Raw genomic sequence first — 22,230 nt, 5'->3', positions numbered from 1 at the left:
AAAATATCTCCTCTACAGTACATATACATGGGTTATACATCATTCTTTGACCTATTTTTCAACCGTAAACGTTGGCTTGTATTTATTTATGTTGGCCGCAGCCATGGTTCCTATTGATTTTTATAAGAGAAGTCAAAACCAGTAACGATAACCACATGTTTAATGAGAGATGAGTGGTATATGAATAATCATATAGCGTATACAAAGAGAAAAGTTGCAGTGTAGTTGGGAAAGGCGAATGAAATTTTACTTGGTATTTTTATATGAAGCTCGTGTTAGATTCAGAATCACATGAACATGTGAAGACATACTTTTAACATAAATAAACTGTGAGATGAGATGAAAGGTCACAAGCTCTACCAACTTCCTCTTTTCAATGCTTATTCCTCTCGCTCTTGGTTATGAAAGCGAATCATCATGGGAATGGAATTGGGCAATAACCCATGGGCTGTCTCCAGCTCAGGCGAGTGTGAATAGGCAATATTGGCCCGCAACATCCCGTGACCGGATTATGGGGTTGCTATCTTGCCATCACAATCACCAAAACGCGTTTGATTTTCATTTTCAAATATAAATTCAAAAATTTAATTCAACTATTAAATAGTTAATCACTTTAATATGATCTATATAGTATTATTCAAATACGTGGTCCATCATAAGAAATGCACAATTTATAATATAATTACATTCATAGAATAATACAAACACGTTATCTATATAGATGTGTAGTTTAGGCGTACGGTTTCAAGTTTGAATCTCGTCTTTGAAATAGTTAATCACTTTAGCATGATATATAGTATTATTCAAATATGTGGTCCACCATAAGAAATGCACAATTTATAATCTAATTACATTCATAGAATAATACAAACACATTACCTATATGGACGTATGGTTTAGGCACACGGTCTTAGGTTTGAGTATCAGTGCCTCCCATTATCTATAGGGATTAGTTGAGACACGAACAAATTTCTCGGACACCCTATTTCAACAAAAAAAAAAAAAGAAAATTCGGTAAATTATATGTCAGATAGTATAGATGAGATTTTATGGACATTTGTTTGAGATGTGTAACATTATTATATCATACAGTCATATTTAATTATTTGTACAAGTTCGTAATCCACCCCTTGTATAAAATGTAAAACTTAGATCCATTGGGCCAAGAATTTCGGAGGCCTTTAAATTGGACAGCCCGAGGTGAGTAATGCTCGGGCCTGGAATGGCCCGTGTATGTAAGGATAGGGAAATTGTCAAATCAATTACGTTATTAATTTATAGACAGGAGATTGTGGAATTTACCCATACAAAAAAGTCGACCATTATCTATTGATTTCTTTAATCCACTACCTACCCCGCTTCAAATATTTATAGCAATCTCACGTGCTCCTCAAAAAGTCTTAAACAACCTTACCTATAAATATGAGGTTATTTTATGAGCGCGGTGACCTGTCGCCCGTTGCGCCAAATCTAAATTTTGTCTCAACTCTCTTTCCCCTTCGGTCTACTCTTCTCTTCCCTCTCGGTGCTTAGTTTATTGGTAAGTCCATTTAATTATTCTCTTTGTTTTCGTTAAATTTTCTGTTTTAAATAATTCTAATTTAAGTCTCTGTTTAACTGTCTTTTATCCTTCTTTTGTTTATTTAAATTAATGGTTCTAGCAAAGACTATTCAATTCCAAGATTCTTATGAGTTGCTGATTAGCTGATACGCTCTTATAAATCCTAATTTTATTTTTGTTTTTATTGTAGAATGCCTTTGTTTAGTATAAATTCAGTTATGTTTATGCATTGAATTTTATAAGTGCGTTCAGTCTAAAATTAAGGTTGACTTGTATTGTGAATTGTGATGTTGTTGATAGGACAGAGGGTTTATTGTAGAGATGGCGTCTCCTCTATTTGAGGCTGAGGATCAGACGGACGAGGATTTTTTTGATAAGCTAGTCAATGATGATGATGACGACATTACTTACACTGGATCTGGGCCTAGTCCTGTAAAAGTTGATGATGCAGACAAGGCAAACGCATTTTCCCGTCCGACTATCGGTGATGTTGGTCCCACTAGAGTGAACTCTGGCGATAATATTAATTTTAGTTTTGAAGAGTTAGAGGGTGATGAAAATGGTGTCGTTTTGGCATCATCAAATGATAATGAGGACAGTTTGGTGGTTAAAGAGAGCAATACAGTGATACCTAGTAGTGTAAATGAGTCCAGTGAAGTGGGGTTGTTTGAGGAAGGTGCATTGAATGACCATGCAATAGATAAGAGTAGCATTAGTACAGGAACCGGTGTGAAAGTGGTTCACTGGAGTTCATTTGACTCTGATCAGAATGTTGATGATAGTAATGGATTGCCGTCAAACTCTGGTTTTTTCAATGAATTTGGGGATGATTCTGGAGATCCATTTGCAAATTTGGGGAACACAGATAGTTCAGGAGCTAAATTTGTTAGTGAGGTTGGTGTTTTGGGAAATTCAGTTAATGATTTGGGTTCCTCTACTTATGGGCAAAATCTAGACTTGCAGAATCATGATCAAAATTCAGAACAGAATATAACGGGGCAGGATATGAGTAGTAGTCAGAACTGGGAAAATCTTTATCCAGGATGGAGGTATGACCCAAAAACTGGGCAATGGCATCAGTTGGATGGATATAATGCAGATTTGAGCACAATTGGTAGTGTGGATGCTGTAGGTAGTTATGATGTGAATGCCCAATATGTTAGTGGTTCAGAACAAAGTTCGGCTGTATATCATCTGCAGCAAGCATTTCAGTCTGAATCCATTGTAGAAAATGTGACTGAGGGAGCTACAGATGTTAGTGTATCCAACTGGAATCAGATTTCACCAGGGACTGCTGAATACCCATCACATATGGTGTTTGATCCCCAGTATCCTGGTTGGTACTATGATACAATTGCACAAGAATGGAGATTGTTGGAGTCTTGTACTCCAGCTACCAATCAGTCAGCCACTTTAGCTTATAATCAGCAACTTCAAAATGACATTATTGAAAATTATGGGTCACAAGGCCTTGGTCCTGAAGGCCATAATGTGAACTGGGATGGATCTGTGAACAACTACAATCAGAAAAATACAAATATGTGGCAAAACCAGCAAGTTGCCAAAAGTGAGACCACTGGTTTTACAGATAACAAACAATCAGACAACTTATTTGATTCAACTAGTCATGTGAACAATTCTGCAGAAGGAAAAGCTGAATTCAGACCCTCTGGATCAGTTGCTCAATTTGAGCAAGCAAATTGGAATCTTGATAATAGTAATGGGGTTTCTGGATTTCAAAACTTTATTCCCTCCCAGCGGTTTTCTGAGCATCATTACCAGACCAAGATGGAGTCAAGCCAACTAATGCATTTCAAAGCAGGTTACTTTGATAGTCAGAAACCTGTTAGTTTTCCAAAACAGCAGCAACTCCTGAGTGACAATCAGTTCCCTTATGTACCCAGCGAAGGTAGGTCATCTGCAGGGCGTCCTCCACATGCCTTAGTTACTTTTGGATTTGGTGGAAAAATAGTGGTCTTAAAAAATTGCAGTACTTTCGACACAAACTCCTCATTTGGAAGGAAGGTTAGGCCTTATCCTATTTGCTAGTTTCTTTCCACGTAGCATTTATTTTCTCTCCGATATATAGATATGTATGTTTCTCTTAACTGTTCTGCCGTCACTAAATGGTATTTGTTTGATATGAAGGATCCATTAGGAGGTGTGGTCAATGTTCTCAACTTGATGGAAGTTGTGATGGACAAGACTTCTGCATCAAGGTTTGGATTGGGTACTTGTGACTACTTCCACACATTGTGCCTGCAATCTTTTCCTGGCCCATTGGTTGGTGGAAATGTTGGAAATAAAGAGTTGAACAAGTGGATTGATGAGAGGATTGCAAACTTTGAAGTCCCAAGTGCTGACAATAGAAATGGAGAAGTAATGAGACTACTGTACTCTTTGCTAAAAATAGCATGTCAGTATTATGGAAAACTTCGATCTCCTTTTGGCACTGACCCATTATTGAAGGTCAGTTACTCCCAAGTGTTTGTATTTATTCAGTTCTGAGTGATTGTTTGTCTTAGTTTTTTTCCTGTTTATAACAAGATTATGATAAAGTCATGGGTGAAGAACCTAGTTTTCTTTTCTTATTGTTTTTTAACACCTTAAATTTATCTACCATCCATGATTAATGTGCTGCTTACCGATCTGCTTAACTATTGATAGTGTGCAAAATCTTTTATATACTATTGATTTGGTTATAGAACCATGCTTGTTTTATATATCATTCTGGATTAGGTAGTTATCGATTTGATAGCTGCCCTATATGTTGAAGACAGACTACTTTTTGCTTCAGCCTCAATCCTTTGGTAAAGTTATCCATATAGCTCATTATTTCTCACAGCAGCTTTCTCATGGGTGTTGTTAGTGAGATTTATTTCTTAGTTTTTCTTCTCTTTTTTAAATTTTGGAATTAGGAAAGTGATTGTCCAGAGTCAGCCGTTGCTAAGCTGTTTGGGTCTACCAAAAAAAATGATGTGCAATTGAGTGACTATGGTGCCCTAACATACTGCCTACAGAATTTGCCTGCTGAAGCACAGATTCAGGTACACCGTGTCACCTCATCCTGGTTTCTTGCATTAGTTTTCTTATGCTATATTCTCTTTATAATGGAACTTTATAGAACTCTCTATAATAGGCACTTATCGTTGGTTTAGGCAACTGCTTTAGAGGTACAGAAGCTTCTTGTGTCTGGTAGAAAAAAAGAAGCTTTGCAACGTGCAAAAGAAGGTCAATTATGGGGACTGGCACTTGTTCTTGCATCTCAACTTGGTGATCAGGTACTTGCCATCACTTTTTACATTATCTTGGAAGTCTCTAAAACTTGCTTTCTGGGGATATTTTATAGTTGATCCTTTTTTTATTATAAATTTGCATTTGTTAGGAGATTTAAGATATGAATTCTGCTTGCTGCTAATACTTATTTGTCTTTTTTATAATTGAATGCAGTTTTATGGTGATACTGTGAAGCAAATGGCACTTAAGCAGTTAGTAGCAGGGTCACCGTTGCGAACATTGTGCCTGTTAATTGCAGGGCAGCCTGCAGATGTGTTTTCCTATGACAAAACTACTAGCATTATCCCGAATTCTATAAATACATATCAACAGCCTGTACAGGTATATTAATTTGAGTACTTATGCTCCATTGTAAGTTTGATTTTGAGGATTGTGTTCAGCAGGTCTCAGCTATGCAACCAATATGATTGTGTGAGGCAGGTGTTGAGTTGAACTTCCAAAGCATTTGGTTTCATCAGCATATGTTTAGCACTTCTGTTTAGGAACACACTTGAAGATAGAAGTTAATTTGCTTGTTAATAAGTAGGTTTTAGGGTACAGATTAATCAGTAGCTGAATGCATTGATAGAGGCAGAGTAGTTGTGTTGGGTTGAGACTCTAGCTCTGTTTTCCCACTAATTTATTTATTTAAATCTTAGATGTGGGATGAGCACTGGGGTCAATCTAGATCGATATGGAACTATGGATTCCGATTTACATACAAGAACCATAAGGAAATAAATTGCTTCTTATTGCATCAACTTATATTGTATATAATTTTAAAACCTTATAATATCTCATGATGCTGAATATGGAAGTTCTTTTTTTCCTCTTAAAAAAGGTTTTCCTAACCTATTAGGTGAGGAAGAACAACTGACTTTATGTATTTTCTTTTGATCTAATTTTATTGAAATATGTTTCCGGTGGCTTTTTCCACGAATATTATTAATTCTTCGAACTACAGATTGGGGCTAATTGTATGTTAGATAAATGGGAAGAGAACCTAGCCATCATCACTGCAAACAGAACAAAAGGTGATGAGCTTGTTATGATTCATCTTGGTGACTGCTTATGGAAGGAGAGGGGTGAGGTAGGTTGCATGTAACTATTTTCCTTTCTCTTGTGAAAGACTTATATTTTTCCTCACATCTTCCTTAACAAAAGGTAATTTGACAGGTTACTGCTGCACATTTATGTTATTTAGTTGCAGAATCCAACTTTGAACCTTATTCGGACAGTGCAAGACTGTGTCTTATCGGTGCAGATCATTGGAAATTTCCACGAACATATGCTAGTCCTGAGGCCATTCAGGTGTTTAAACATTATTCATTTTTCTCTTAATAATTACAAGGGGAATTTTTTGATAGTGGCAAAGCAGAATTCAATCTTCATACTCCTGCTTATAATGCTTACCTCATAGCTAGTAAATTCATGTTACTTAAAACTAGCAGCCTCTTGGAGAAGTTTTGGATAAATTCATGTCTCCAGCACTTGTTTGTTCGGAGTAGGAAGATGTTGCATTTGACAGCTTTCTGTCCTCTATATTAAAAAGAAATGCATCTGAACTAGCCTTCTGAATATCTTGGCAGAGGACGGAGTTATATGAATATGCAAAAGTGGCTGGAAATTCTCAATTTCTCCTCCTACCTTTTCAGCCATATAAGCTTATTTACGCTCACATGCTGGCTGAAGTTGGAAAAGTTGCAGATTCATTGAAGTATGAATGATATCCAATCGTTTAAGATACTGTTTTCACTGGTTTGCTTTCGATTTTTTAACATGACATGTTGGCTCAGGTACTGTCAAGTGATTTTGAAGTCTCTGAGAACAGATCGAACACCAGAAGTGGACACATGGAAACAATTAGTGTCCTCTCTTGAGGAGCGATTAAGAAGCCACCAACAGGTATCTCTCTGACATTTTGTTTATTTCATCATTCCAGCTATCTACTTTTTATTTCTTATGAATATGATTTTATGTACAGGTTGGTTATACCACGAATTTGGCTCCAACCAAGCTGGTTGGTAAATTACGCACCTTCTTTGATAGTACTGCTAATCGTGTTGTTGGAAGCATACCGCCACCTGTTCCTTCAAAACCACACAATGTACTGTACAATGAATTTGCTCACCAACAAGGAGGTCAGCATGTAACTAGTAGTTATTCGTCAACGACCATGTCTTCTTTAATGGCTTCCGCCTCAGTGGAACCCATAAGTGAGTGGACTGGTGGGACCAATCAACTCGACATGCCTAACAGAAGTATTTCGGAACCTGACTTTGGTAGAAACCCAAGTAAGGTAAATATATTATGTTCCTTGCCTATTAGAGGTACAATTTCTCTGAAATATTTTAATGCTCAATTGCTGTGGACAAGTTTTCCCTCCTTTGAGCCCTTTCAAAAGAAGTATTAATTTACTAACTTATCATTAGGAGTTGGGACAGTCTATTGTTTCAGCTCTTTACTAAATTAGTTTCTTGAGAAAAATGATCGACTATCATGGGGGTCATTAACTGAGAAGTTGAGAGGTTTAGCTCTTATGTCAAGCGTTGAACTCTAAATGAGTTATTTCAGTCCATTCTGTTATATTTTGTAAACGAACAGCATATACATTTTGTTATTCTCTGTTCTCTCATATTTAAACCGTAGTGCCAGAAAAGAAGTGATCATGATTCCAATGACTCACTGTAGCTATTTTGATAAAGAAAACCTATTAGGGAGGGCATAAGGGAAGAGATCTCATATCTGATACTATGTTTTATATTATATTTTTTGAACCACTACTAAGAAATGAATAAAGATACCAGTTCCATAGATCTTACATCTATTTTTTTTTATTCAATCAGGTTGATTCTTCCAAGGAATCAAACATATCTGATACACAAGAACAGGTAGCAGTCTCTGTTGGGTCATCTCGCTTTGGTCGTTTTGGTTCACAGCTATTCCAGAAGACTGTTGGGTTGGTCTTAAGATCTCGTCCAGACAGACAGGTATTTTTTTGGAGTTAATGACTCTTAAGACACTTGTATGGATTATCTTTTTAGCTCAGCTTGACTGTTTATTGTACATGTTTCTGGTTAAGGCTAAATTGGGTGAGAAGAATAAATTCGATTATGATGATAAGCTTAAGCGATGGGTTGAGGAAGGAGTTGAACCTCCTGCAGAGGAAACTGCCTTGGCTCCTCCACCAACTTTTGCAGCGTTCCAGGATAACACTGTTAATGATACTCCTAAAATTGAAAGCTTGCACACAAATACTGGCCCAGAAACTCAGAGCCCTATTACTTCTGAAGGGAGTTCAGGAATACCACCCATTCCACCCAGTTCAAATCAATTTTCTGCTCGTGGACGGATGAGTGTTCGTTCAAGGTATAGAATAATGTAGCTGCCTGAAAATTCATTTGATTTCCTTACGCATTTGGTTATTCCGACCATCTGATAATGTTAAATATACTTGAAATATCTTCAGGTATGTCGACACTTTCAACAAAAGTGGTGGTACCTCAACTAATTTATTCCAGTCTCCTATTCCTTCTTCCAAATCTGGGGCTGGTCCCAATCCCAAGTTCTTCGTCCCAGGTCCAGTTACCATCGGTGAAGAGACAGTTCAAACAACTGGGGAGATTATTCAGGAAACTACTGTGACCAATGAAAATCCCAAATCCCCAACATCATTTAAGGGGTCTTTCTCGCCTCCACCGACATTAGCATACACACCAGCAACAACCATGCAACGGTTTCCTAGTGTGGATAATATCGTATTCAAGAGAACAGGGGTGGTGTCACATGGTAATAACTCTTCTACTCAGTCCCGGCGAGCAGCATCATGGAGTGGAAGCCTTAGTGATGCTAGCAGTCCTATGATGAATGAAATAAAACCTCTTGGGGAAGCACTAGGGTCACCTACACCAGCTTATTCTGATCCTCCATCAAACCAATTTTCAAAGGGTGCTAATAGCCGAGATGCCTTTGATGAAGTTGAATTATAAGGTTTCCAGGAACAGTTGTAAATCGATAGTTTTGCTTCTTGATCATACAATTTTAGGAGTGTAGTCACCTCGTTGTGCTGGAAGGACAAGAGTTAGGTAAGGCATTAATGGGAGTTTCTAGTTTTTGGTGAAACCCCCTCTAAAACTACTGTAAACCTCTATACTGTATTCAATTACCATATAGAAACAGTATATTATTATATCTGATGAACACAAATAATATCAACGTGAATAATAATGGGATTGAAGGAGTAATTACGGATTAATTTGTTTGGATACGTGAATATCATTTGTTAAGGTAACCAAAAGTCCGGCCCAAAATAAAAAAGTCCAGGGGCCCTTGCCCGGAATTAAATTCCTCAAAATGGGCTGTGAAGAAATCTATCTCCATTCTCCAGCTGTTGACGTCTCCTTTCTTCCACAACAACAGGCATGAGAAACAGTGACGCATAATCGCAATTGTTGGTTAAATTTTATACAGAAGAGCGCCATGGATCACACCACCGAACACCAACACTACCAACAATATTACCAGCAATATCAACCTCAGCCACAAGCGGCAGAAGCTTACGACCCATCTCAATTGCAACCCTATTATGCTTATGATCATCATCATCAACAACAGCAACAATATTACTCTTCTCAACATTACGCCTCCGCTTGTTACCCTCAACAATTTCATCAAGAATCCGCCTCCGTTCATCCTCCGGGTGTTCCAGTCCCGCCCGACACTCTCCATTTCCAGAACCACCAGAATGCTTATTATTCTCATGGAGTTACTGATAATCAATCTAATTTCACACAATTTGCAGGGACACCCAATATGGATGCGCCACAGTGGAGCACGCACCCCCGGGTAATTGAATTTTGCAGCCAACATTGGATTTCTTTACGTCTTTGTACATATGATTTACCCGATTGAATTTGGTCCTTGTTATAAGCCTTGATTCTCGAAAGAATGTTGCCTCGAATTATATCTCTTACTTTTGTTTTTTTCTGTATTCATTTCCTGGTGAAGTTTGTGGAAATTGTTTGATTGTTTTCCGTTTCGGCAATCTCTTTTGTTGGCTCGGCTTAGGTTCTTTGCTGCCTCTTAGGGTTTTTTCTTGGTCACAAACTTTGTGCTGGGTTGAAGATTTTTTCGATTTTTTGACTTGATATTTGACATTTTAATATTATGTTGGAGTAGATATTTTGGTGTGCTCCTTCAGCCGTATATGGGAATATCATCGGGACAGCAGAGCTGATAGGTATTGCATTCTTGGCACTTAATCCAATTTCTTATAAGAAATGAGAAGTGAGCTATGCTGACTTGGCCATGAACCCCTAGAGCGACCAGATGTAGTTTAAACAGCAATTGTGGCTTCAGTTTTTGGGTCCACATTATAGATGTATAGTGATGGATCTTTGCTGGTTACTTTAGAGTCATGTGGGCATGTTGGCATCTTTAAAGCTGTGCTTTTCCAGATCAAAGTAACTATGATTGCTAACTTGGCCACAACCCCTATAGTGACCAGTTTTAGCCTATGCAGCAATTGTGGCAATAAAAGTTCGGTGCACATTGTACATGTATATGAATGGATCCTTACTGGTTGCTTTAGAGATCACGTGGGCATGTTGGCATCCTTTTAGATGTGATCTTTCAGATCAAGTGATTTTGATGATATCTTTCTTACTCAAATTTCTGTTTGTTGACTACCATTGCTTGTTATGGTGTGATAATTTAATTTACGTTGCTACTTGTCATGATAGATATGTTGAGCTAACCTTTGTGTTCTTTCTGCCACTTGACTGTATGGTATTTTAAAACGTATCTTGTGATGCACCATCCACAATTCTGTTTTAAACAAGATGTTTTGTTATTTATTTGGAGTTAGGTGAGCGTTGATCCTTTTGTTCAGGATCTTAAGGCTTAATTGTGAGTTATAGAGGTTTGCTTACATCTTGTATGTGGGTGCTGCCTGAATGTCTGTGAATGGAGAAGCATGCATTGATAATTTTGGTTGGAGGAATCTCTGATGGTTGATTTCATTTTCAAGAAACTGTGTTTTTTGTTTGATGATCATCAAATCATTGAAGCATGTGTAATAGGGGTGTTCCTTTATATATATATAAGGAAGATGTCATGTCTGAGGATGAATTAGGACTTGGAATAGTGAGGACAGTGAAGAACCATTCTCTGACATCCCGGGTTTCTCATTATTAGCCTGTTTACAGAAATTAGATATTTATTCTGAACACCTGCTTGTATTTCAGTTTTGTGTATCCCATACCAGAACCACTTAGATCATAAACTTTGTCTATTTTTAATTAGACTGAGTAAAACTCAGTATTTGTACATAAGTCATCGTCATTCTATCAAAGAAAGAAAAAAAGTTTTCTTCTTTTGTCTTGTTAATATCTTGCTAGACTTGTATATGTTTAGCATACATTTTGTTACATTATATTTTGTTATTTTTCACTTGATCATTGCAGAATTTAGCAGTTATATTTTTACATGGTGCACTTTATCCTAGAATGCTATTTTGCAGATTGGCCAATCTGCATATAGAGGTGGCAGTAGAAATGATGGCAGACCTTTTAGACGGGGTCGTGGTCGAGACCCTAAACCAGATAATCAGGGACGTGGCCAGGGTGGTGGTAGCTACTTTCCATCACATGGTGCAGCATCAAATTCTACACCTTCAGCTTCAGTTCCTGGGCAGATACCATCAACTGTACCAGCCCAAGTACCTCCCGCTACCTGGCCACCTCCACGTATGGCATGGTGTGAACTTTGTAGGGTTGACTGCAACACACCAGAAATCCTGGAGCAGCATAAGAATGGAAAGCGACATAAGAAAAATTTGCAAACACATGCAGACTTATTTAATAAAGTCATAACACAACAGCAGAATGTTCAAATTCCAAATTCTGGAAGTCAACCAGAACTTATTCAGCCTCAGAAAGTTCAGAGATCTGAGGAAAAACAAGCCCCAGAGCAGAGTTTACCCTCCCAAGCTCTTACTGATGATAACAATATCGAGACTGAGCTGCATAAAGATGTAGTTGAGAACTCTAAAGTTCACACGGAGGATTCTGCAGCAGAACCTCAAAGAAAGTCGAGGGATCAATTTGATGGTCGTAACCGTGGTTTCAAGCGCAAGATGAGAGGAGGGCGAGGGGGTAAGTATAGGAGACCTAATGAAGGGCCCAGACAACCTGTTGAGCCTGCCAAACCCAAAGAGGTGATTCCTTTTATATGTGAGTTGTGTAATGTCAGGTGTGAGTCGCAGGTTGTTTTTGACAGTCATTTGGCTGGTAAAAAGCACCTGATGAATGTTAAGCGGTTTCATGGTCACCGGGCATTGTATGGAGAAGCAGGGCTACAAGCACTCTACCCGCCTAACTTCAACACCTCCTCATCTTCTGTCATTCCTCAAGTCCAACATGGTGTTAGTGATCCACAGGTTGTTCTGGCTCAGCTGCTGACATATGTACTTTCTCAAACTCAAGCACCAGGATTACTTGCCGCACAGGTGCCAGGACTACTGGCTGCTCAAGTATCTGGAGTACCAGCTACAGTGGCACCAGCACCAGCACCAGCTCCAGGGTCAAGTCAGGATATAAAGTATCAACATAACCCTGAGACTCAAGGATCAATGGCCATATCAGAGGTGGGGATCAAAGGTAATATTACAACGGAAGCTGAAGGTCAGCAGGAGTCTATCGCTACAGAGCCTGATGCCCCAGTAGATGTGATTATTGACACCAAAGCAGAGAATGGATCTTCCGCTTTGGAAGAGAAATCCTGTCTTTCCGGTGACAACCTGGTCACCACATCAGTTATAAATGAAGAGCAAGTTCTTTCTGAAATTTCATAGGAAGGAACTGCCCTTATATCGAAATGTGAAATTGCCTCGTCAGATCATGCCGTCCAGCCAAGACCTGGTGATGATTTAGATAATTCAGTGGTGAAAGGAGGACCAGGGTCCAGGATTGGAGATTAAGCAGGATCCTAAGGAAGAAGGGGATGCCCAGCTGCATGATAAAGAGCAAAGTATCTAAGATAATGTTTGATGAAGTTTAATATGACTTCCAACGACATACATGGATTTCTCTTTTGTCGCTCCCTTCTTCATCGTTCTGAGCTCTTTCTTACATTGGCTGATTGTAGATTCGTCGACTTTTTATATAATCCTAATTTACAAATCTAAACGAGAGCTTTTTCTTTTCACTTTTATATTAATGGTCTCTGGATGAATTTTAAATCTCAAAATTGAATACAAAATTTCAAAATGCAATAACAGATATACAAAATGGGCAAAATGAATTAAGTGAAAATACAAGTTCTCAAAATTCAGATATTCTGACTGCTTCAATAAAAATTAAAAAGACAAGCTTTGCTCGAGATCACAAATTCTAATTAAATTAAGGAAGAAAAATAGAAACTAAAATCTAAAAAACAAATTATATTCTTTCCTTCTCTCCACCTCTTACCAGATGTGCTCAGTGAGTGTCAATTCCTTTCTCGATGTACCGGTTCATCTCTCCCCGATAACGGATGTCCATCCCAAGTTCCATAGTATCCCTACTCCTCGGCGACTAGTCTTGACTGGAACCAGGAATTGTGAGCTAAGAATAAGGGCTGTATCGGCCACAGGAGAAATTCTCCCGAATGCCATTCGGCGGAAGAGGGACCCACTATGGAGAGGAGGGTTCAGTCTCGGGGTGGACTTGGGATTGTCTCGCACCGGCCTTGCCCTTAGCAAAGGCTTCTCTGTCCGCCCTCTCACGGTAATTAATCACGTCAACTGATAATCGGTTTGTTTTTAAAATTCAGAAAGTTAAGTTGGGTTTCTTTTCTAGGTTTTAAAATTAAGAGGACAGAAGCTTGAGTTGCGGCTTCTTGAGATTGCACAAAAGGAGGTAATGATGGTTGTTAGCGAGCCTGAAATTAAATTTTTATTTTCAATTTTTTAAAACATATGGTTGTATAAATAACGAACATGAAGGAGAAACTGTAGGAGGTTGACGAATTTATTGTTGGGCTTCCTAAATCCTTCGATGGAAAAGAGACTCCTCAATCCAACAATGTTCGTAGTGTTGCTGGAAGACTTGCAGTTCGAGCTGCGGAGAGGTCAGATATCAGATACCCTATGTTGCTTCATTTATGCTGTTTTTCAACTTGTTGATTTGCATTGGTTTTCCGAAGATTGTACTTGAACTAAGGCTGAATTATAATGGACATTTTGTGTGATGCATTTAGACTCGGTTGCTTCTTCATGGAAATATCATTTTCCTTGACATTTGTCTATTTGCGGATATGAAACATTTTTTCTTTTCATGTGATTGTTTCAATTTATTTTATAATTGTTTACTAGAACTCCCTCTTTCTTGTTTAAACTGAATTGTTGATGTGGGATTCTAAATAATAGGGGCTGCAGAGTATACCTTCAGGATGAACATGGGACATCAGCAGATGCCACAAACCTGATGATTGACATGTAACTATTCTCTCAAAAGCCGTTTTCTTTTGCATGAAATAGTTGTTGATTATTTTGATTATATGTTGTGTGTAAACTAAAACTCAGAAATGTTTAAGAACCAATCACTGATTCAAGATTTTTAGTTTTTCTCTGATGCAGATTTAGTTAATAGTCTCTGGATGATAGGATTTGGCAAATATGTGGGATTGGTTAAGTTCCTGTTGGAGATATATTGGGTCTTTACTATACCAGGATATAATTTCCTCTATGCTCTTTCAGGGGCCTCAGCAAGTCTGCCCGGCAAACTAAAACGGATGCCTATGCTGCTGTGGTATGTGATGAATTCTATAATTGTTGTAAGATTTATGAAGCAACTTTCTGATATTTGGATAAGATGTTCATTTTTTTCTCTCGGGTTGCAGATATTACTAGAGAGATACTTTTCCATGTCAGGCCAGGGAACTGAGATTGTACTGCCCAAGAATATGGATTTGCAAGAAAAACTTAGAAAGGGTGCATTGAAGGACATGGATTTTTTCCCAGAAGATTTTGAGTAGTGACAACAAAATACTCGAACAATATTCTTTTCTTCATTCACACATAAGTAGGGAGGTTCCAAGAATGTAGGAGTAGTACCAGGCTATGGTCTTTTTCTCTTATGCATAAGCTCATTGGAATTCATCAATCCTGGTGAAATGGCAGTTCAGCAAAGCAAAAGGGAGAAAATATGCAAATCTGGATGCATTGAAGGTGTTTTGCAGGCTGCAATGCTCGTATGGAAGTATTTATGTTCTAATATTATGATGGTAAAACTTTGATTTTTCTATCTACAAGGCTTTCTTCTGGAGATATGAGAAAAAAGCTTTTATTTATCATATTGGTCCTGGCGAAATATAATGCAAAGTTTACTCATCAAGTTAAGACGACATTCATTCATTCTTTCTCTCTTTTTATTCTTTAAATTATTACTCATTGTTTCAAATTAGTTGTTATACCATCGACCAGGTCTCTGCAGAATGGATGACCTGTTGAATTTTTTTGCTACATGGGAGTTAGATTCATGACCATAATATTAGAATCTACATAGATTTATTCAATTTAGAGCATTGAATTTTGGAGCTCATGGTTGCCCAGATTTGTTAGTATTGAGTCTGAAAATCTATTCGACTCAATACTTAAATAATAAATACTTGACAGAGCATCCCGCCAATGTTACAGAAATGGAACACTCTTCATTCATAAAATGACTAAATAAGCGAGGAGGGACGAAGTGAAGAATCTGTTGTTTGAATGTTGAGACTTGAAATACAATGAATCGTCAAATATGCGACAATGACATTACTGATGCCAGCGGCCAGCTTGCGTTTTTGCACGAGTCCTAGCTTCTTTTTGTGATAAAAGGATGAGTACGAGATGTCGTTTTCATTTTGTTGATGATTCCAAGATTCAAATTCTTTATGCCAACTTAGTGAACTGTAACTTCACTTTCACTTCATTAAATTTAAAATCTTAATGCGGCGGAGATATCGCTTTATAATTTGTGAATCTTACCGGTAAATCTTCAGATGCCCATCGTAAATCTTGGTAGATTGCTAATCGAATCTAAGAGGACATCTTGATAGCTCTAACGGTTAAGTAAAAATCTTCGAGCGTAAGGAGATATGGCTATTTCTTTTAATCCTTAGTTATCATTTATTGACATTTTCCTGATAATATTATAAATACAATATTTTTATATAATATTTCTACGTGATGAAGGATGATTGGTTAATTTTAAATTAAAAATAAACTTATGTTTATGTTGTATGAAAAATATTATATATATAATATTACTTTCATTTCAACACTAAAAACGTTACCCCTTTTTTTTTAAATTAAAGTATATTATTTTCCCTTGCATAACATCTAACATTAAACAAACAAAAATATTAATTTTTATTTGTTATTAACTTAGAATTTGGTATTTTTGAAATTGGAAGTTGGAACCATAAATAGGGGGCTAAAAGTAATTAGCCAGGAAAAATATCAGGAAAGTCTCGCGCAGAGAGATGATGTAATGATTAATTAATAAAGTCCCAACGGTACAAACAAAAGGGAACGTGAAAAAATGTGATTACTTCACTCGAAGACACCACAACGAGACAAGGACAGCACGCAAAGAAGGGGCTATATATATATATATATATATATATATTTCCCGTAATTTCTCACAACATTTCTTCTTCGTCTATCCGATTGTCATGGTCTCTCTGTCTGTCGAGTCTCTCTTTTGAAATTTTCTTTGAAAATTCAAACAAATTTAACACTCAAGGAGCCGACAATGTCCATACCAAACCCTAATTTTTCTCACAAATCAGTTGCCAAATCTTTCACAAATTCTCTTATGGCCGAGAATCAACTTATTGATTCCCTGACATCTCACATCTCTCTATATCACTCACATTCGCTTTCACCTAACGCTAATCGTAACCCTCACCCGCGATCTTCAATTCTTAAATGGTTCTCATCACTCACCATCCATCAACGCCAGGCTCACCTCACAATTATTGAGTCAAAATTCACTCAACTCTTAATTCAAATGATTGGGAAACTCCGTACAAAGGGCCACGGCTTCTTCATCATCCTCCCGGACCTACCGTCCCGTGATCCACCTTATTTGCCTAACCTCTGTTATAAGAAGTCACGTGGCCTTTTATCTAGGGTTTCCGAATCAAACGAGACAGAGCGATGGATTTTAGAGTGTACTCGGTTGTTTAACTCACGAGAAGGTGAAAAAATAGACGGCTGTTCTTGTTCTACAGATTGTCTTGATTGTGTTACGGTAAGTGAAGACTTTGTTGGAAATATGGATCGGTTTGTTGATACAATGGATAAAGTATCCAAGGGGGAGTTTCTGAGAGGCGAAGAGACTGAATTGGGAGCGGATTGGGTGGAATTTGACTGGTTAAAAGCGCAGGGTTATTATAGCATTGAAGCTTTTGTGGCAAATAGGGTAGAGGTGGCACTGAGACTGGCATGGCTGAATAGTAACAATGGGAAGAAAAGGGGGGTGAAGTTGAAAGAGAAAGTAAATGCTGCAGGTGTGGCGGCAAATGTTTATTGGAGGAAGAAAGGGTGTGTGGACTGGTGGAGGAATTTGGATACTGCGATGAGAAGGAAGGTCTTGACCACAATTTTTGGAAAAGCAGCAAAATCCCTGGTGCTGTCCCGGAACCCTTTTTGTCTCAATGAAATTTTAGTGACACATTATGCTGCCATATTAATAATCTATATATTTTTTTCTTATGGACAGTTAATAATGGAAGAAATAATGGTGAATTATGAATATTTTTATATCGCTGGGTGACAACAAATATAGGAAAGTTCTCTTAATAGAAATGCTTCTAAGGTTAATATATCAAATGATTAGCTTGTTTGCATAATATTACCAAATATTCAATGTTGGACTGATGCTTTACTTTACAATTTTATTGTATCACAAATCCTAATCAAGCTCTTAATGTTTTTCAACTCTTCAGGGTAAATGCTAGTATTAAGATTCCTCCTACAATGTGCATATATACTCAACATATAAATCCTACTCTAATATTTAACAGTAGGATAGGAACTTTCCCTAGAAACTTATTAATTATTTCATAAATTATTTATTATCCTCTGTATGGCACAAATTTGGTTCCTGGAAAATTTATTAGCTACAAGAGCTATAAGTCAAACTTGAACCTCTTTTCAATTTTTAATTCGGTTTTTAGATTTGGTGCTTCAAAAAATATTGGGTTCCAGATATTCATGTTTATCCATTTGAGACCTTTCCATGAAATTTGATTCTGAATCTTGGTCATTATAAGTTTTCAGACTCTTGAGGTTCTAAAAGAGGCCAGTGCCTTAAAGGATGAAATGAGGCTCTTCAGTGCTGGAGTGGATCAGTCATTAAGGTTAAACCATACCAAATCACTGCAAAGGATGATACTGGGACTCTCATCTGATGCCGAATGTGGCTTAGTCAAGGCATCAACTTCTCATTTTGGGAAATCTGCTTCCATAACTAATACATTCAATAGTCTGCTTGTGCTTCGGGATATCAGTACTACGATATCGTTTTGTCGGCATAATGAATATGATATAGACACTATGTTTTTTAGCAATCTTGTTTCTCTCAGTACTATGACTGATTGTTTTCTAAGAAAACTGAGAGGTTTACTTATGGTTGTTTCACTTGATTGCACGAAGTTTGAGCTTTTTGGAGAAGGGAATTTCAAGTCCTCACCTGATAAATCTAAGGATAAACCCAGTGCTTGTGGCCGTAGAAAGAAGGGGAGGACCCGTAGTATGAAAAGGCAGAACCCTTTGCCAAAGTCACCTGTGGATGAGCAGTCATTTGATAAACGGTCTAAGGTACTATTCTTTATGGAAGACTTTCTGCTTACTAGAAATCCTTTTACTTTCGATTATGTATTTGAGGAACATCTATCTAAATTGCTTAATTTATCTCAGGATCTTGAAGGTGCCTTGGCTGATACTGAGAAAGCTGGTTCGATGGAGTCCAATAATATGCCTGGTATACCTGATGGGAAAGATATTTGCAGAGGAGAATCATCCTTAGCTACGGAAAGGGTTGTCAGTCACCAGGAATATGGCCAAGGAGTGATTACTGGTACAGGACGAACTACTACAAGGAAGAGTAGGAAAGAGAAAAGTAAAAACAAAAATGCTAGTTCTAACAATCTAGTTGCAGTGAAAGATTCTAAAATGTTAGTCACAGAAACTTCCTCCTCTATTACTTCACAAGATGAGGCAGCAAAGTATGTGGCATGTGATAATTCATCCATCCAAAATGTTTCCAAGGGTAATGTAAATTGTGGTGGCATCCTGACCTTAAATACAAGTTCTTGCAGTTCTGCTAATGAGCCTGCTACTGAAATTATTGCTGCTCAAAGCATACAAGAAGATCATGGGGTTGTTTCTAAGGATCCAGGATGTCACAAGTTATCAAATGGTTGGATAGAAAATCAAACTAAACCTTCTGTCGAAGAAGCTATAAACTGTAAGGTAGAATGTAATATAATGCCTCATGTTAAGCCTGATAAGGAGCTTGATAGTGTTCTAGGCAATGGAGGCATCACATTTCAGAATTCCTTTCATACAAGTAAAAATGAGGTAAAATCAACTTCTCCTGAAGTCGGTACTCTTGATGTGGAGAAGGAATGTGTCTTGAATCAGGATCAGGAAAACGAAAACTTATATGACACTGCTCCAAAAAGCTCTTTAGAATGTCTTTCTTATGAGTGGCCTAGTGTAGCACCTGTTTATTTTCCTCCTATTAGTTCACATCTCCCACCTGCCACTGATAGATTGCATCTAGAAGTTGGTCACAATTGGCATAACCATGTCCGTCAACCTTTTGTTCCCACAGTGCATCAGGCTAGAAATTCCACCATTGAAGGTGGATGCAACCAAATTTTGTCGCAGCCTTTGACAATGAGTTTAGATTGGCCTCCAATGGTAAGAAATGTTTGTGGAATTGCACCTTCAGTGACTTGTAATTATGATTCCGGATTTGTCTCTGCACGGCAGTCTGGCTTTCAGCATAGTTTTGCAACTAAGAGTGTGCAGTTTAATGCAAAGACCACTGATGATGAGAGAAAGAATCCTGGGGATTTCACAGACTTGCCTGAGCTATCAACCACCCAGGAATCAGCAGATGATTGTGACAGTCACTGGATATCTGAGGAAGAACTTGAGTTGCATGCAGTTTCTGGGTTAGATTATAATCAGTACTTTGGTGGTGGTGTCATGTATTGGAATACTTCTGATTTTCCAGGGACAGGTTTCTCTCGGCCTCCATCATTAAGTTCTGATGATAGCTCGTGGGCTTGGCATGAAGCAGACATTAAAAGGGCTGTTGATGACGTGGTTGCCTTCTCTTCTTCATATAGTACAAATGGTTTGACTTCACCAACTGCTGCTTCATTTTGCTCTCCTTTTGATCCTCTGGGCCCTGGACACCAGGCATTTGGTTATGTTGTCCCAGGAAATGAAGTACCTGGCAAGGTGCTTCATCCATCACCAACAACTACAGATGCAGCAACTGAGGAGGAAGTCTCTGGGTCTTTGGCCAGTTTATCTGGTGATGTTGATATGAAGACTGGAGATTCACTTTCTTGCTCCATGTTGCGACCTATTATTATTCCAAATATGTCAAGGGAAAGATCAAGATCTGATTTTAGACGTAGTCATGACCATAAAAGCCCTTGTGTTCCTCCCACTAGGCGGGAGCAACCTCGGATAAAGCGACCACCATCACCTGTAGTGCTTTGTGTCCCTCGGGCTCCACGCCCACCTCCACCATCCCCTGTGAGTGACTCCAGGAAAAACAGGGGCTTTCCAACTGTTAGATCTGGTAGCTCTAGCCCAAGACATTGGGGTGTGAGAGGTTGGTATCACGACGGAGCTATGCCGGAGGAAGCTTGTGTACGTATGGATGGTTCTGAAGTTGTTTGGCCTTCATGGAGAAATAAAAATCTTTCAGCCCACCCAATGATTCAGCCTCTCCCTGGCACATTGTTGCAAGATCATTTGATTGCAATTTCCCAGCTTACTCGGGATCAAGAACATGTGAGCGTAGCATCTGCCTGTATTGTTCTAAATCAATTTAGGGATTATGAATTGCAATTATTGATTTGTGATATTATGCAGCCGGATGTAGCATTTCCTTTGCTGCCACTGGAGTTACAGAACTGCCCTACTAGAAAGGCATCACTCTCTTTGATGCACAGCCTTCTTCACGATGAGATTGATTCCTTCTGCAAGCAGGTACAAGCTTGATTGATCTTTTTTCTTATATAGTTTTTATTTTAAATTGCCACTGAAACTGTCTAGCTTTCAGATTTCTTTTTGTTGCTTTATGTGATTCTTTAATATCATTGATTATTTGATGCGATGATATTTAAGGTTGCCGCTGAGAATACAACTCGTAAGCCTTTCATTAATTGGGCTGTCAAGCGGGTTACTCGGTCTCTCCAAGTCCTGTGGCCAAGGTCAAGGACAAATATTTTTGGTTCAAACGCAACTGGTTTGTCCCTTCCCACTAGTGATGTGGACCTTGTGGTTTGTCTCCCTCCAGTGAGGAACTTGGTTGGTACTTTCTTATGTATTTAGTTACTTCTATCTTGTTTGCTTGTACTTTATTGGAAGAAACTTATCTGCAGACATTTTTTTAGGAACCTATCAAAGAAGCTGGGATTTTGGAAGGTCGTAATGGTATTAAAGAAACTTGCCTTCAGGTAGTTTCAATTTTGCAGCTTAAAATAGTAGCATTCTTATCATAATTTATTTAAAAACAAAAAGATGGCAGCTGCAGTTTCCTTTATTTGCTTGTATACTTACTTTAGTTTGGTAATCACCACAGGCTTCTAGTTTACATAATTCAGTGTGGCACGGTTAAGGCCACCGTGGTATTTATCTTGTTTGGATATGATACCCTTGTATTTGATTTCCCCCCAAAATTCATTATCTCAATTTAGCAATTACATTGGCAAATGACCTAAAAATGTGTTTTAGTTATCCCTTTTATAATTTTCCTGTAGCATGTTGAAAGATTGACACTCCAACTTTTAAAACAAAAATGCTAGTTCTAACAATCTAGTTGCAGTGAAAGATTCTAAAATGTTAGTCACAGAAACTTCCTCCTCTATTACTTCACAGATGAGCAGCAAAGTATGTGGCATGTGATAATTCATCCATCCAAAATGTTTCCAAGGGTAATGTAAATTGTGGTGGCTCCTGACCTTAAATACAGTTCTTGCAGTTCTGCTAATGAGCCTGCACTGAAATTATGCTGCTCAAAGCATACAAAAGATCATGGGGTTGTTTCAAGGATCCAGGATGTCACAATTATCAAATGGTGGATAGAAAATCAAACTAAACCTTCTGTCGAAGA

At 38.1% G+C, this 22,230-nt stretch overlaps 4 protein-coding genes across 6 annotated transcripts; all 4 read left to right on the top strand.

Annotated features, from left to right (window-relative positions):
* The first annotated feature begins 1,415 nt into the window (after window positions 1-1,415).
* LOC116128161 (protein transport protein SEC16B homolog) lies at window positions 1,416-9,092 on the top strand. 3 transcript variants are annotated; one of them, XM_031413852.1, is made up of 14 exons: window positions 1,416-1,540; window positions 1,867-3,586; window positions 3,710-4,030; window positions 4,480-4,608; window positions 4,720-4,842; window positions 5,012-5,179; window positions 5,802-5,927; window positions 6,014-6,148; window positions 6,427-6,554; window positions 6,634-6,742; window positions 6,822-7,136; window positions 7,684-7,827; window positions 7,920-8,206; window positions 8,307-9,092. In XM_031413852.1, exons 2-14 carry the CDS (start codon window positions 1,883-1,885, stop codon window positions 8,824-8,826), a joined length of 4,209 nt encoding a protein of 1,402 aa, XP_031269712.1. In that variant the 5' UTR covers window positions 1,416-1,540; window positions 1,867-1,882; the 3' UTR covers window positions 8,827-9,092. The 3 variants fall into 3 exon arrangements, with proteins under 3 accessions (XP_031269712.1, XP_031269713.1, XP_031269714.1); XM_031413853.1 differs by having other exon boundaries at window positions 1,442-1,540; window positions 1,862-3,586; XM_031413854.1 differs by having other exon boundaries at window positions 1,478-1,540; window positions 1,881-3,586.
* Window positions 9,093-9,166: 74 nt separating this feature from the next.
* Window positions 9,167-13,048, top strand: LOC116128162. The gene is made up of 2 exons (XM_031413855.1): window positions 9,167-9,682; window positions 11,358-13,048. The coding sequence occupies exons 1-2, from the start codon at window positions 9,317-9,319 to the stop codon at window positions 12,687-12,689; spliced, it is 1,698 nt and encodes a 565-aa protein (XP_031269715.1). The 5' UTR covers window positions 9,167-9,316; the 3' UTR covers window positions 12,690-13,048.
* A 65-nt stretch (window positions 13,049-13,113) lies between these two features.
* On the top strand, window positions 13,114-15,193 carry LOC116128163 (putative pre-16S rRNA nuclease). Its single transcript, XM_031413856.1, has 6 exons — window positions 13,114-13,602; window positions 13,675-13,734; window positions 13,833-13,945; window positions 14,244-14,312; window positions 14,574-14,625; window positions 14,717-15,193. The coding sequence occupies exons 1-6, from the start codon at window positions 13,309-13,311 to the stop codon at window positions 14,849-14,851; spliced, it is 723 nt and encodes a 240-aa protein (XP_031269716.1). The 5' UTR covers window positions 13,114-13,308; the 3' UTR covers window positions 14,852-15,193.
* Window positions 15,194-16,510: 1,317 nt separating this feature from the next.
* LOC116128088 lies at window positions 16,511-21,619 on the top strand. Its single transcript, XM_031413751.1, has 7 exons — window positions 16,511-17,498; window positions 18,377-18,686; window positions 18,921-19,876; window positions 19,976-20,906; window positions 20,988-21,104; window positions 21,243-21,425; window positions 21,512-21,619. Exons 1-7 carry the CDS (start codon window positions 16,615-16,617, stop codon window positions 21,617-21,619), a joined length of 3,489 nt encoding a protein of 1,162 aa, XP_031269611.1. The 5' UTR covers window positions 16,511-16,614.
* The last annotated feature ends 611 nt before the right edge of the window (window positions 21,620-22,230 follow it).

This window comes from Pistacia vera, unplaced genomic scaffold (assembly GCF_008641045.1).
Source record: "Pistacia vera cultivar Batoury unplaced genomic scaffold, PisVer_v2 Contig197, whole genome shotgun sequence".
Lineage (NCBI taxonomy): Eukaryota > Viridiplantae > Streptophyta > Magnoliopsida > Sapindales > Anacardiaceae > Pistacia > Pistacia vera.
Note: the sequence above shows the minus strand (reverse complement) of the source record. Positions and strands in the feature narration are given on the sequence as shown.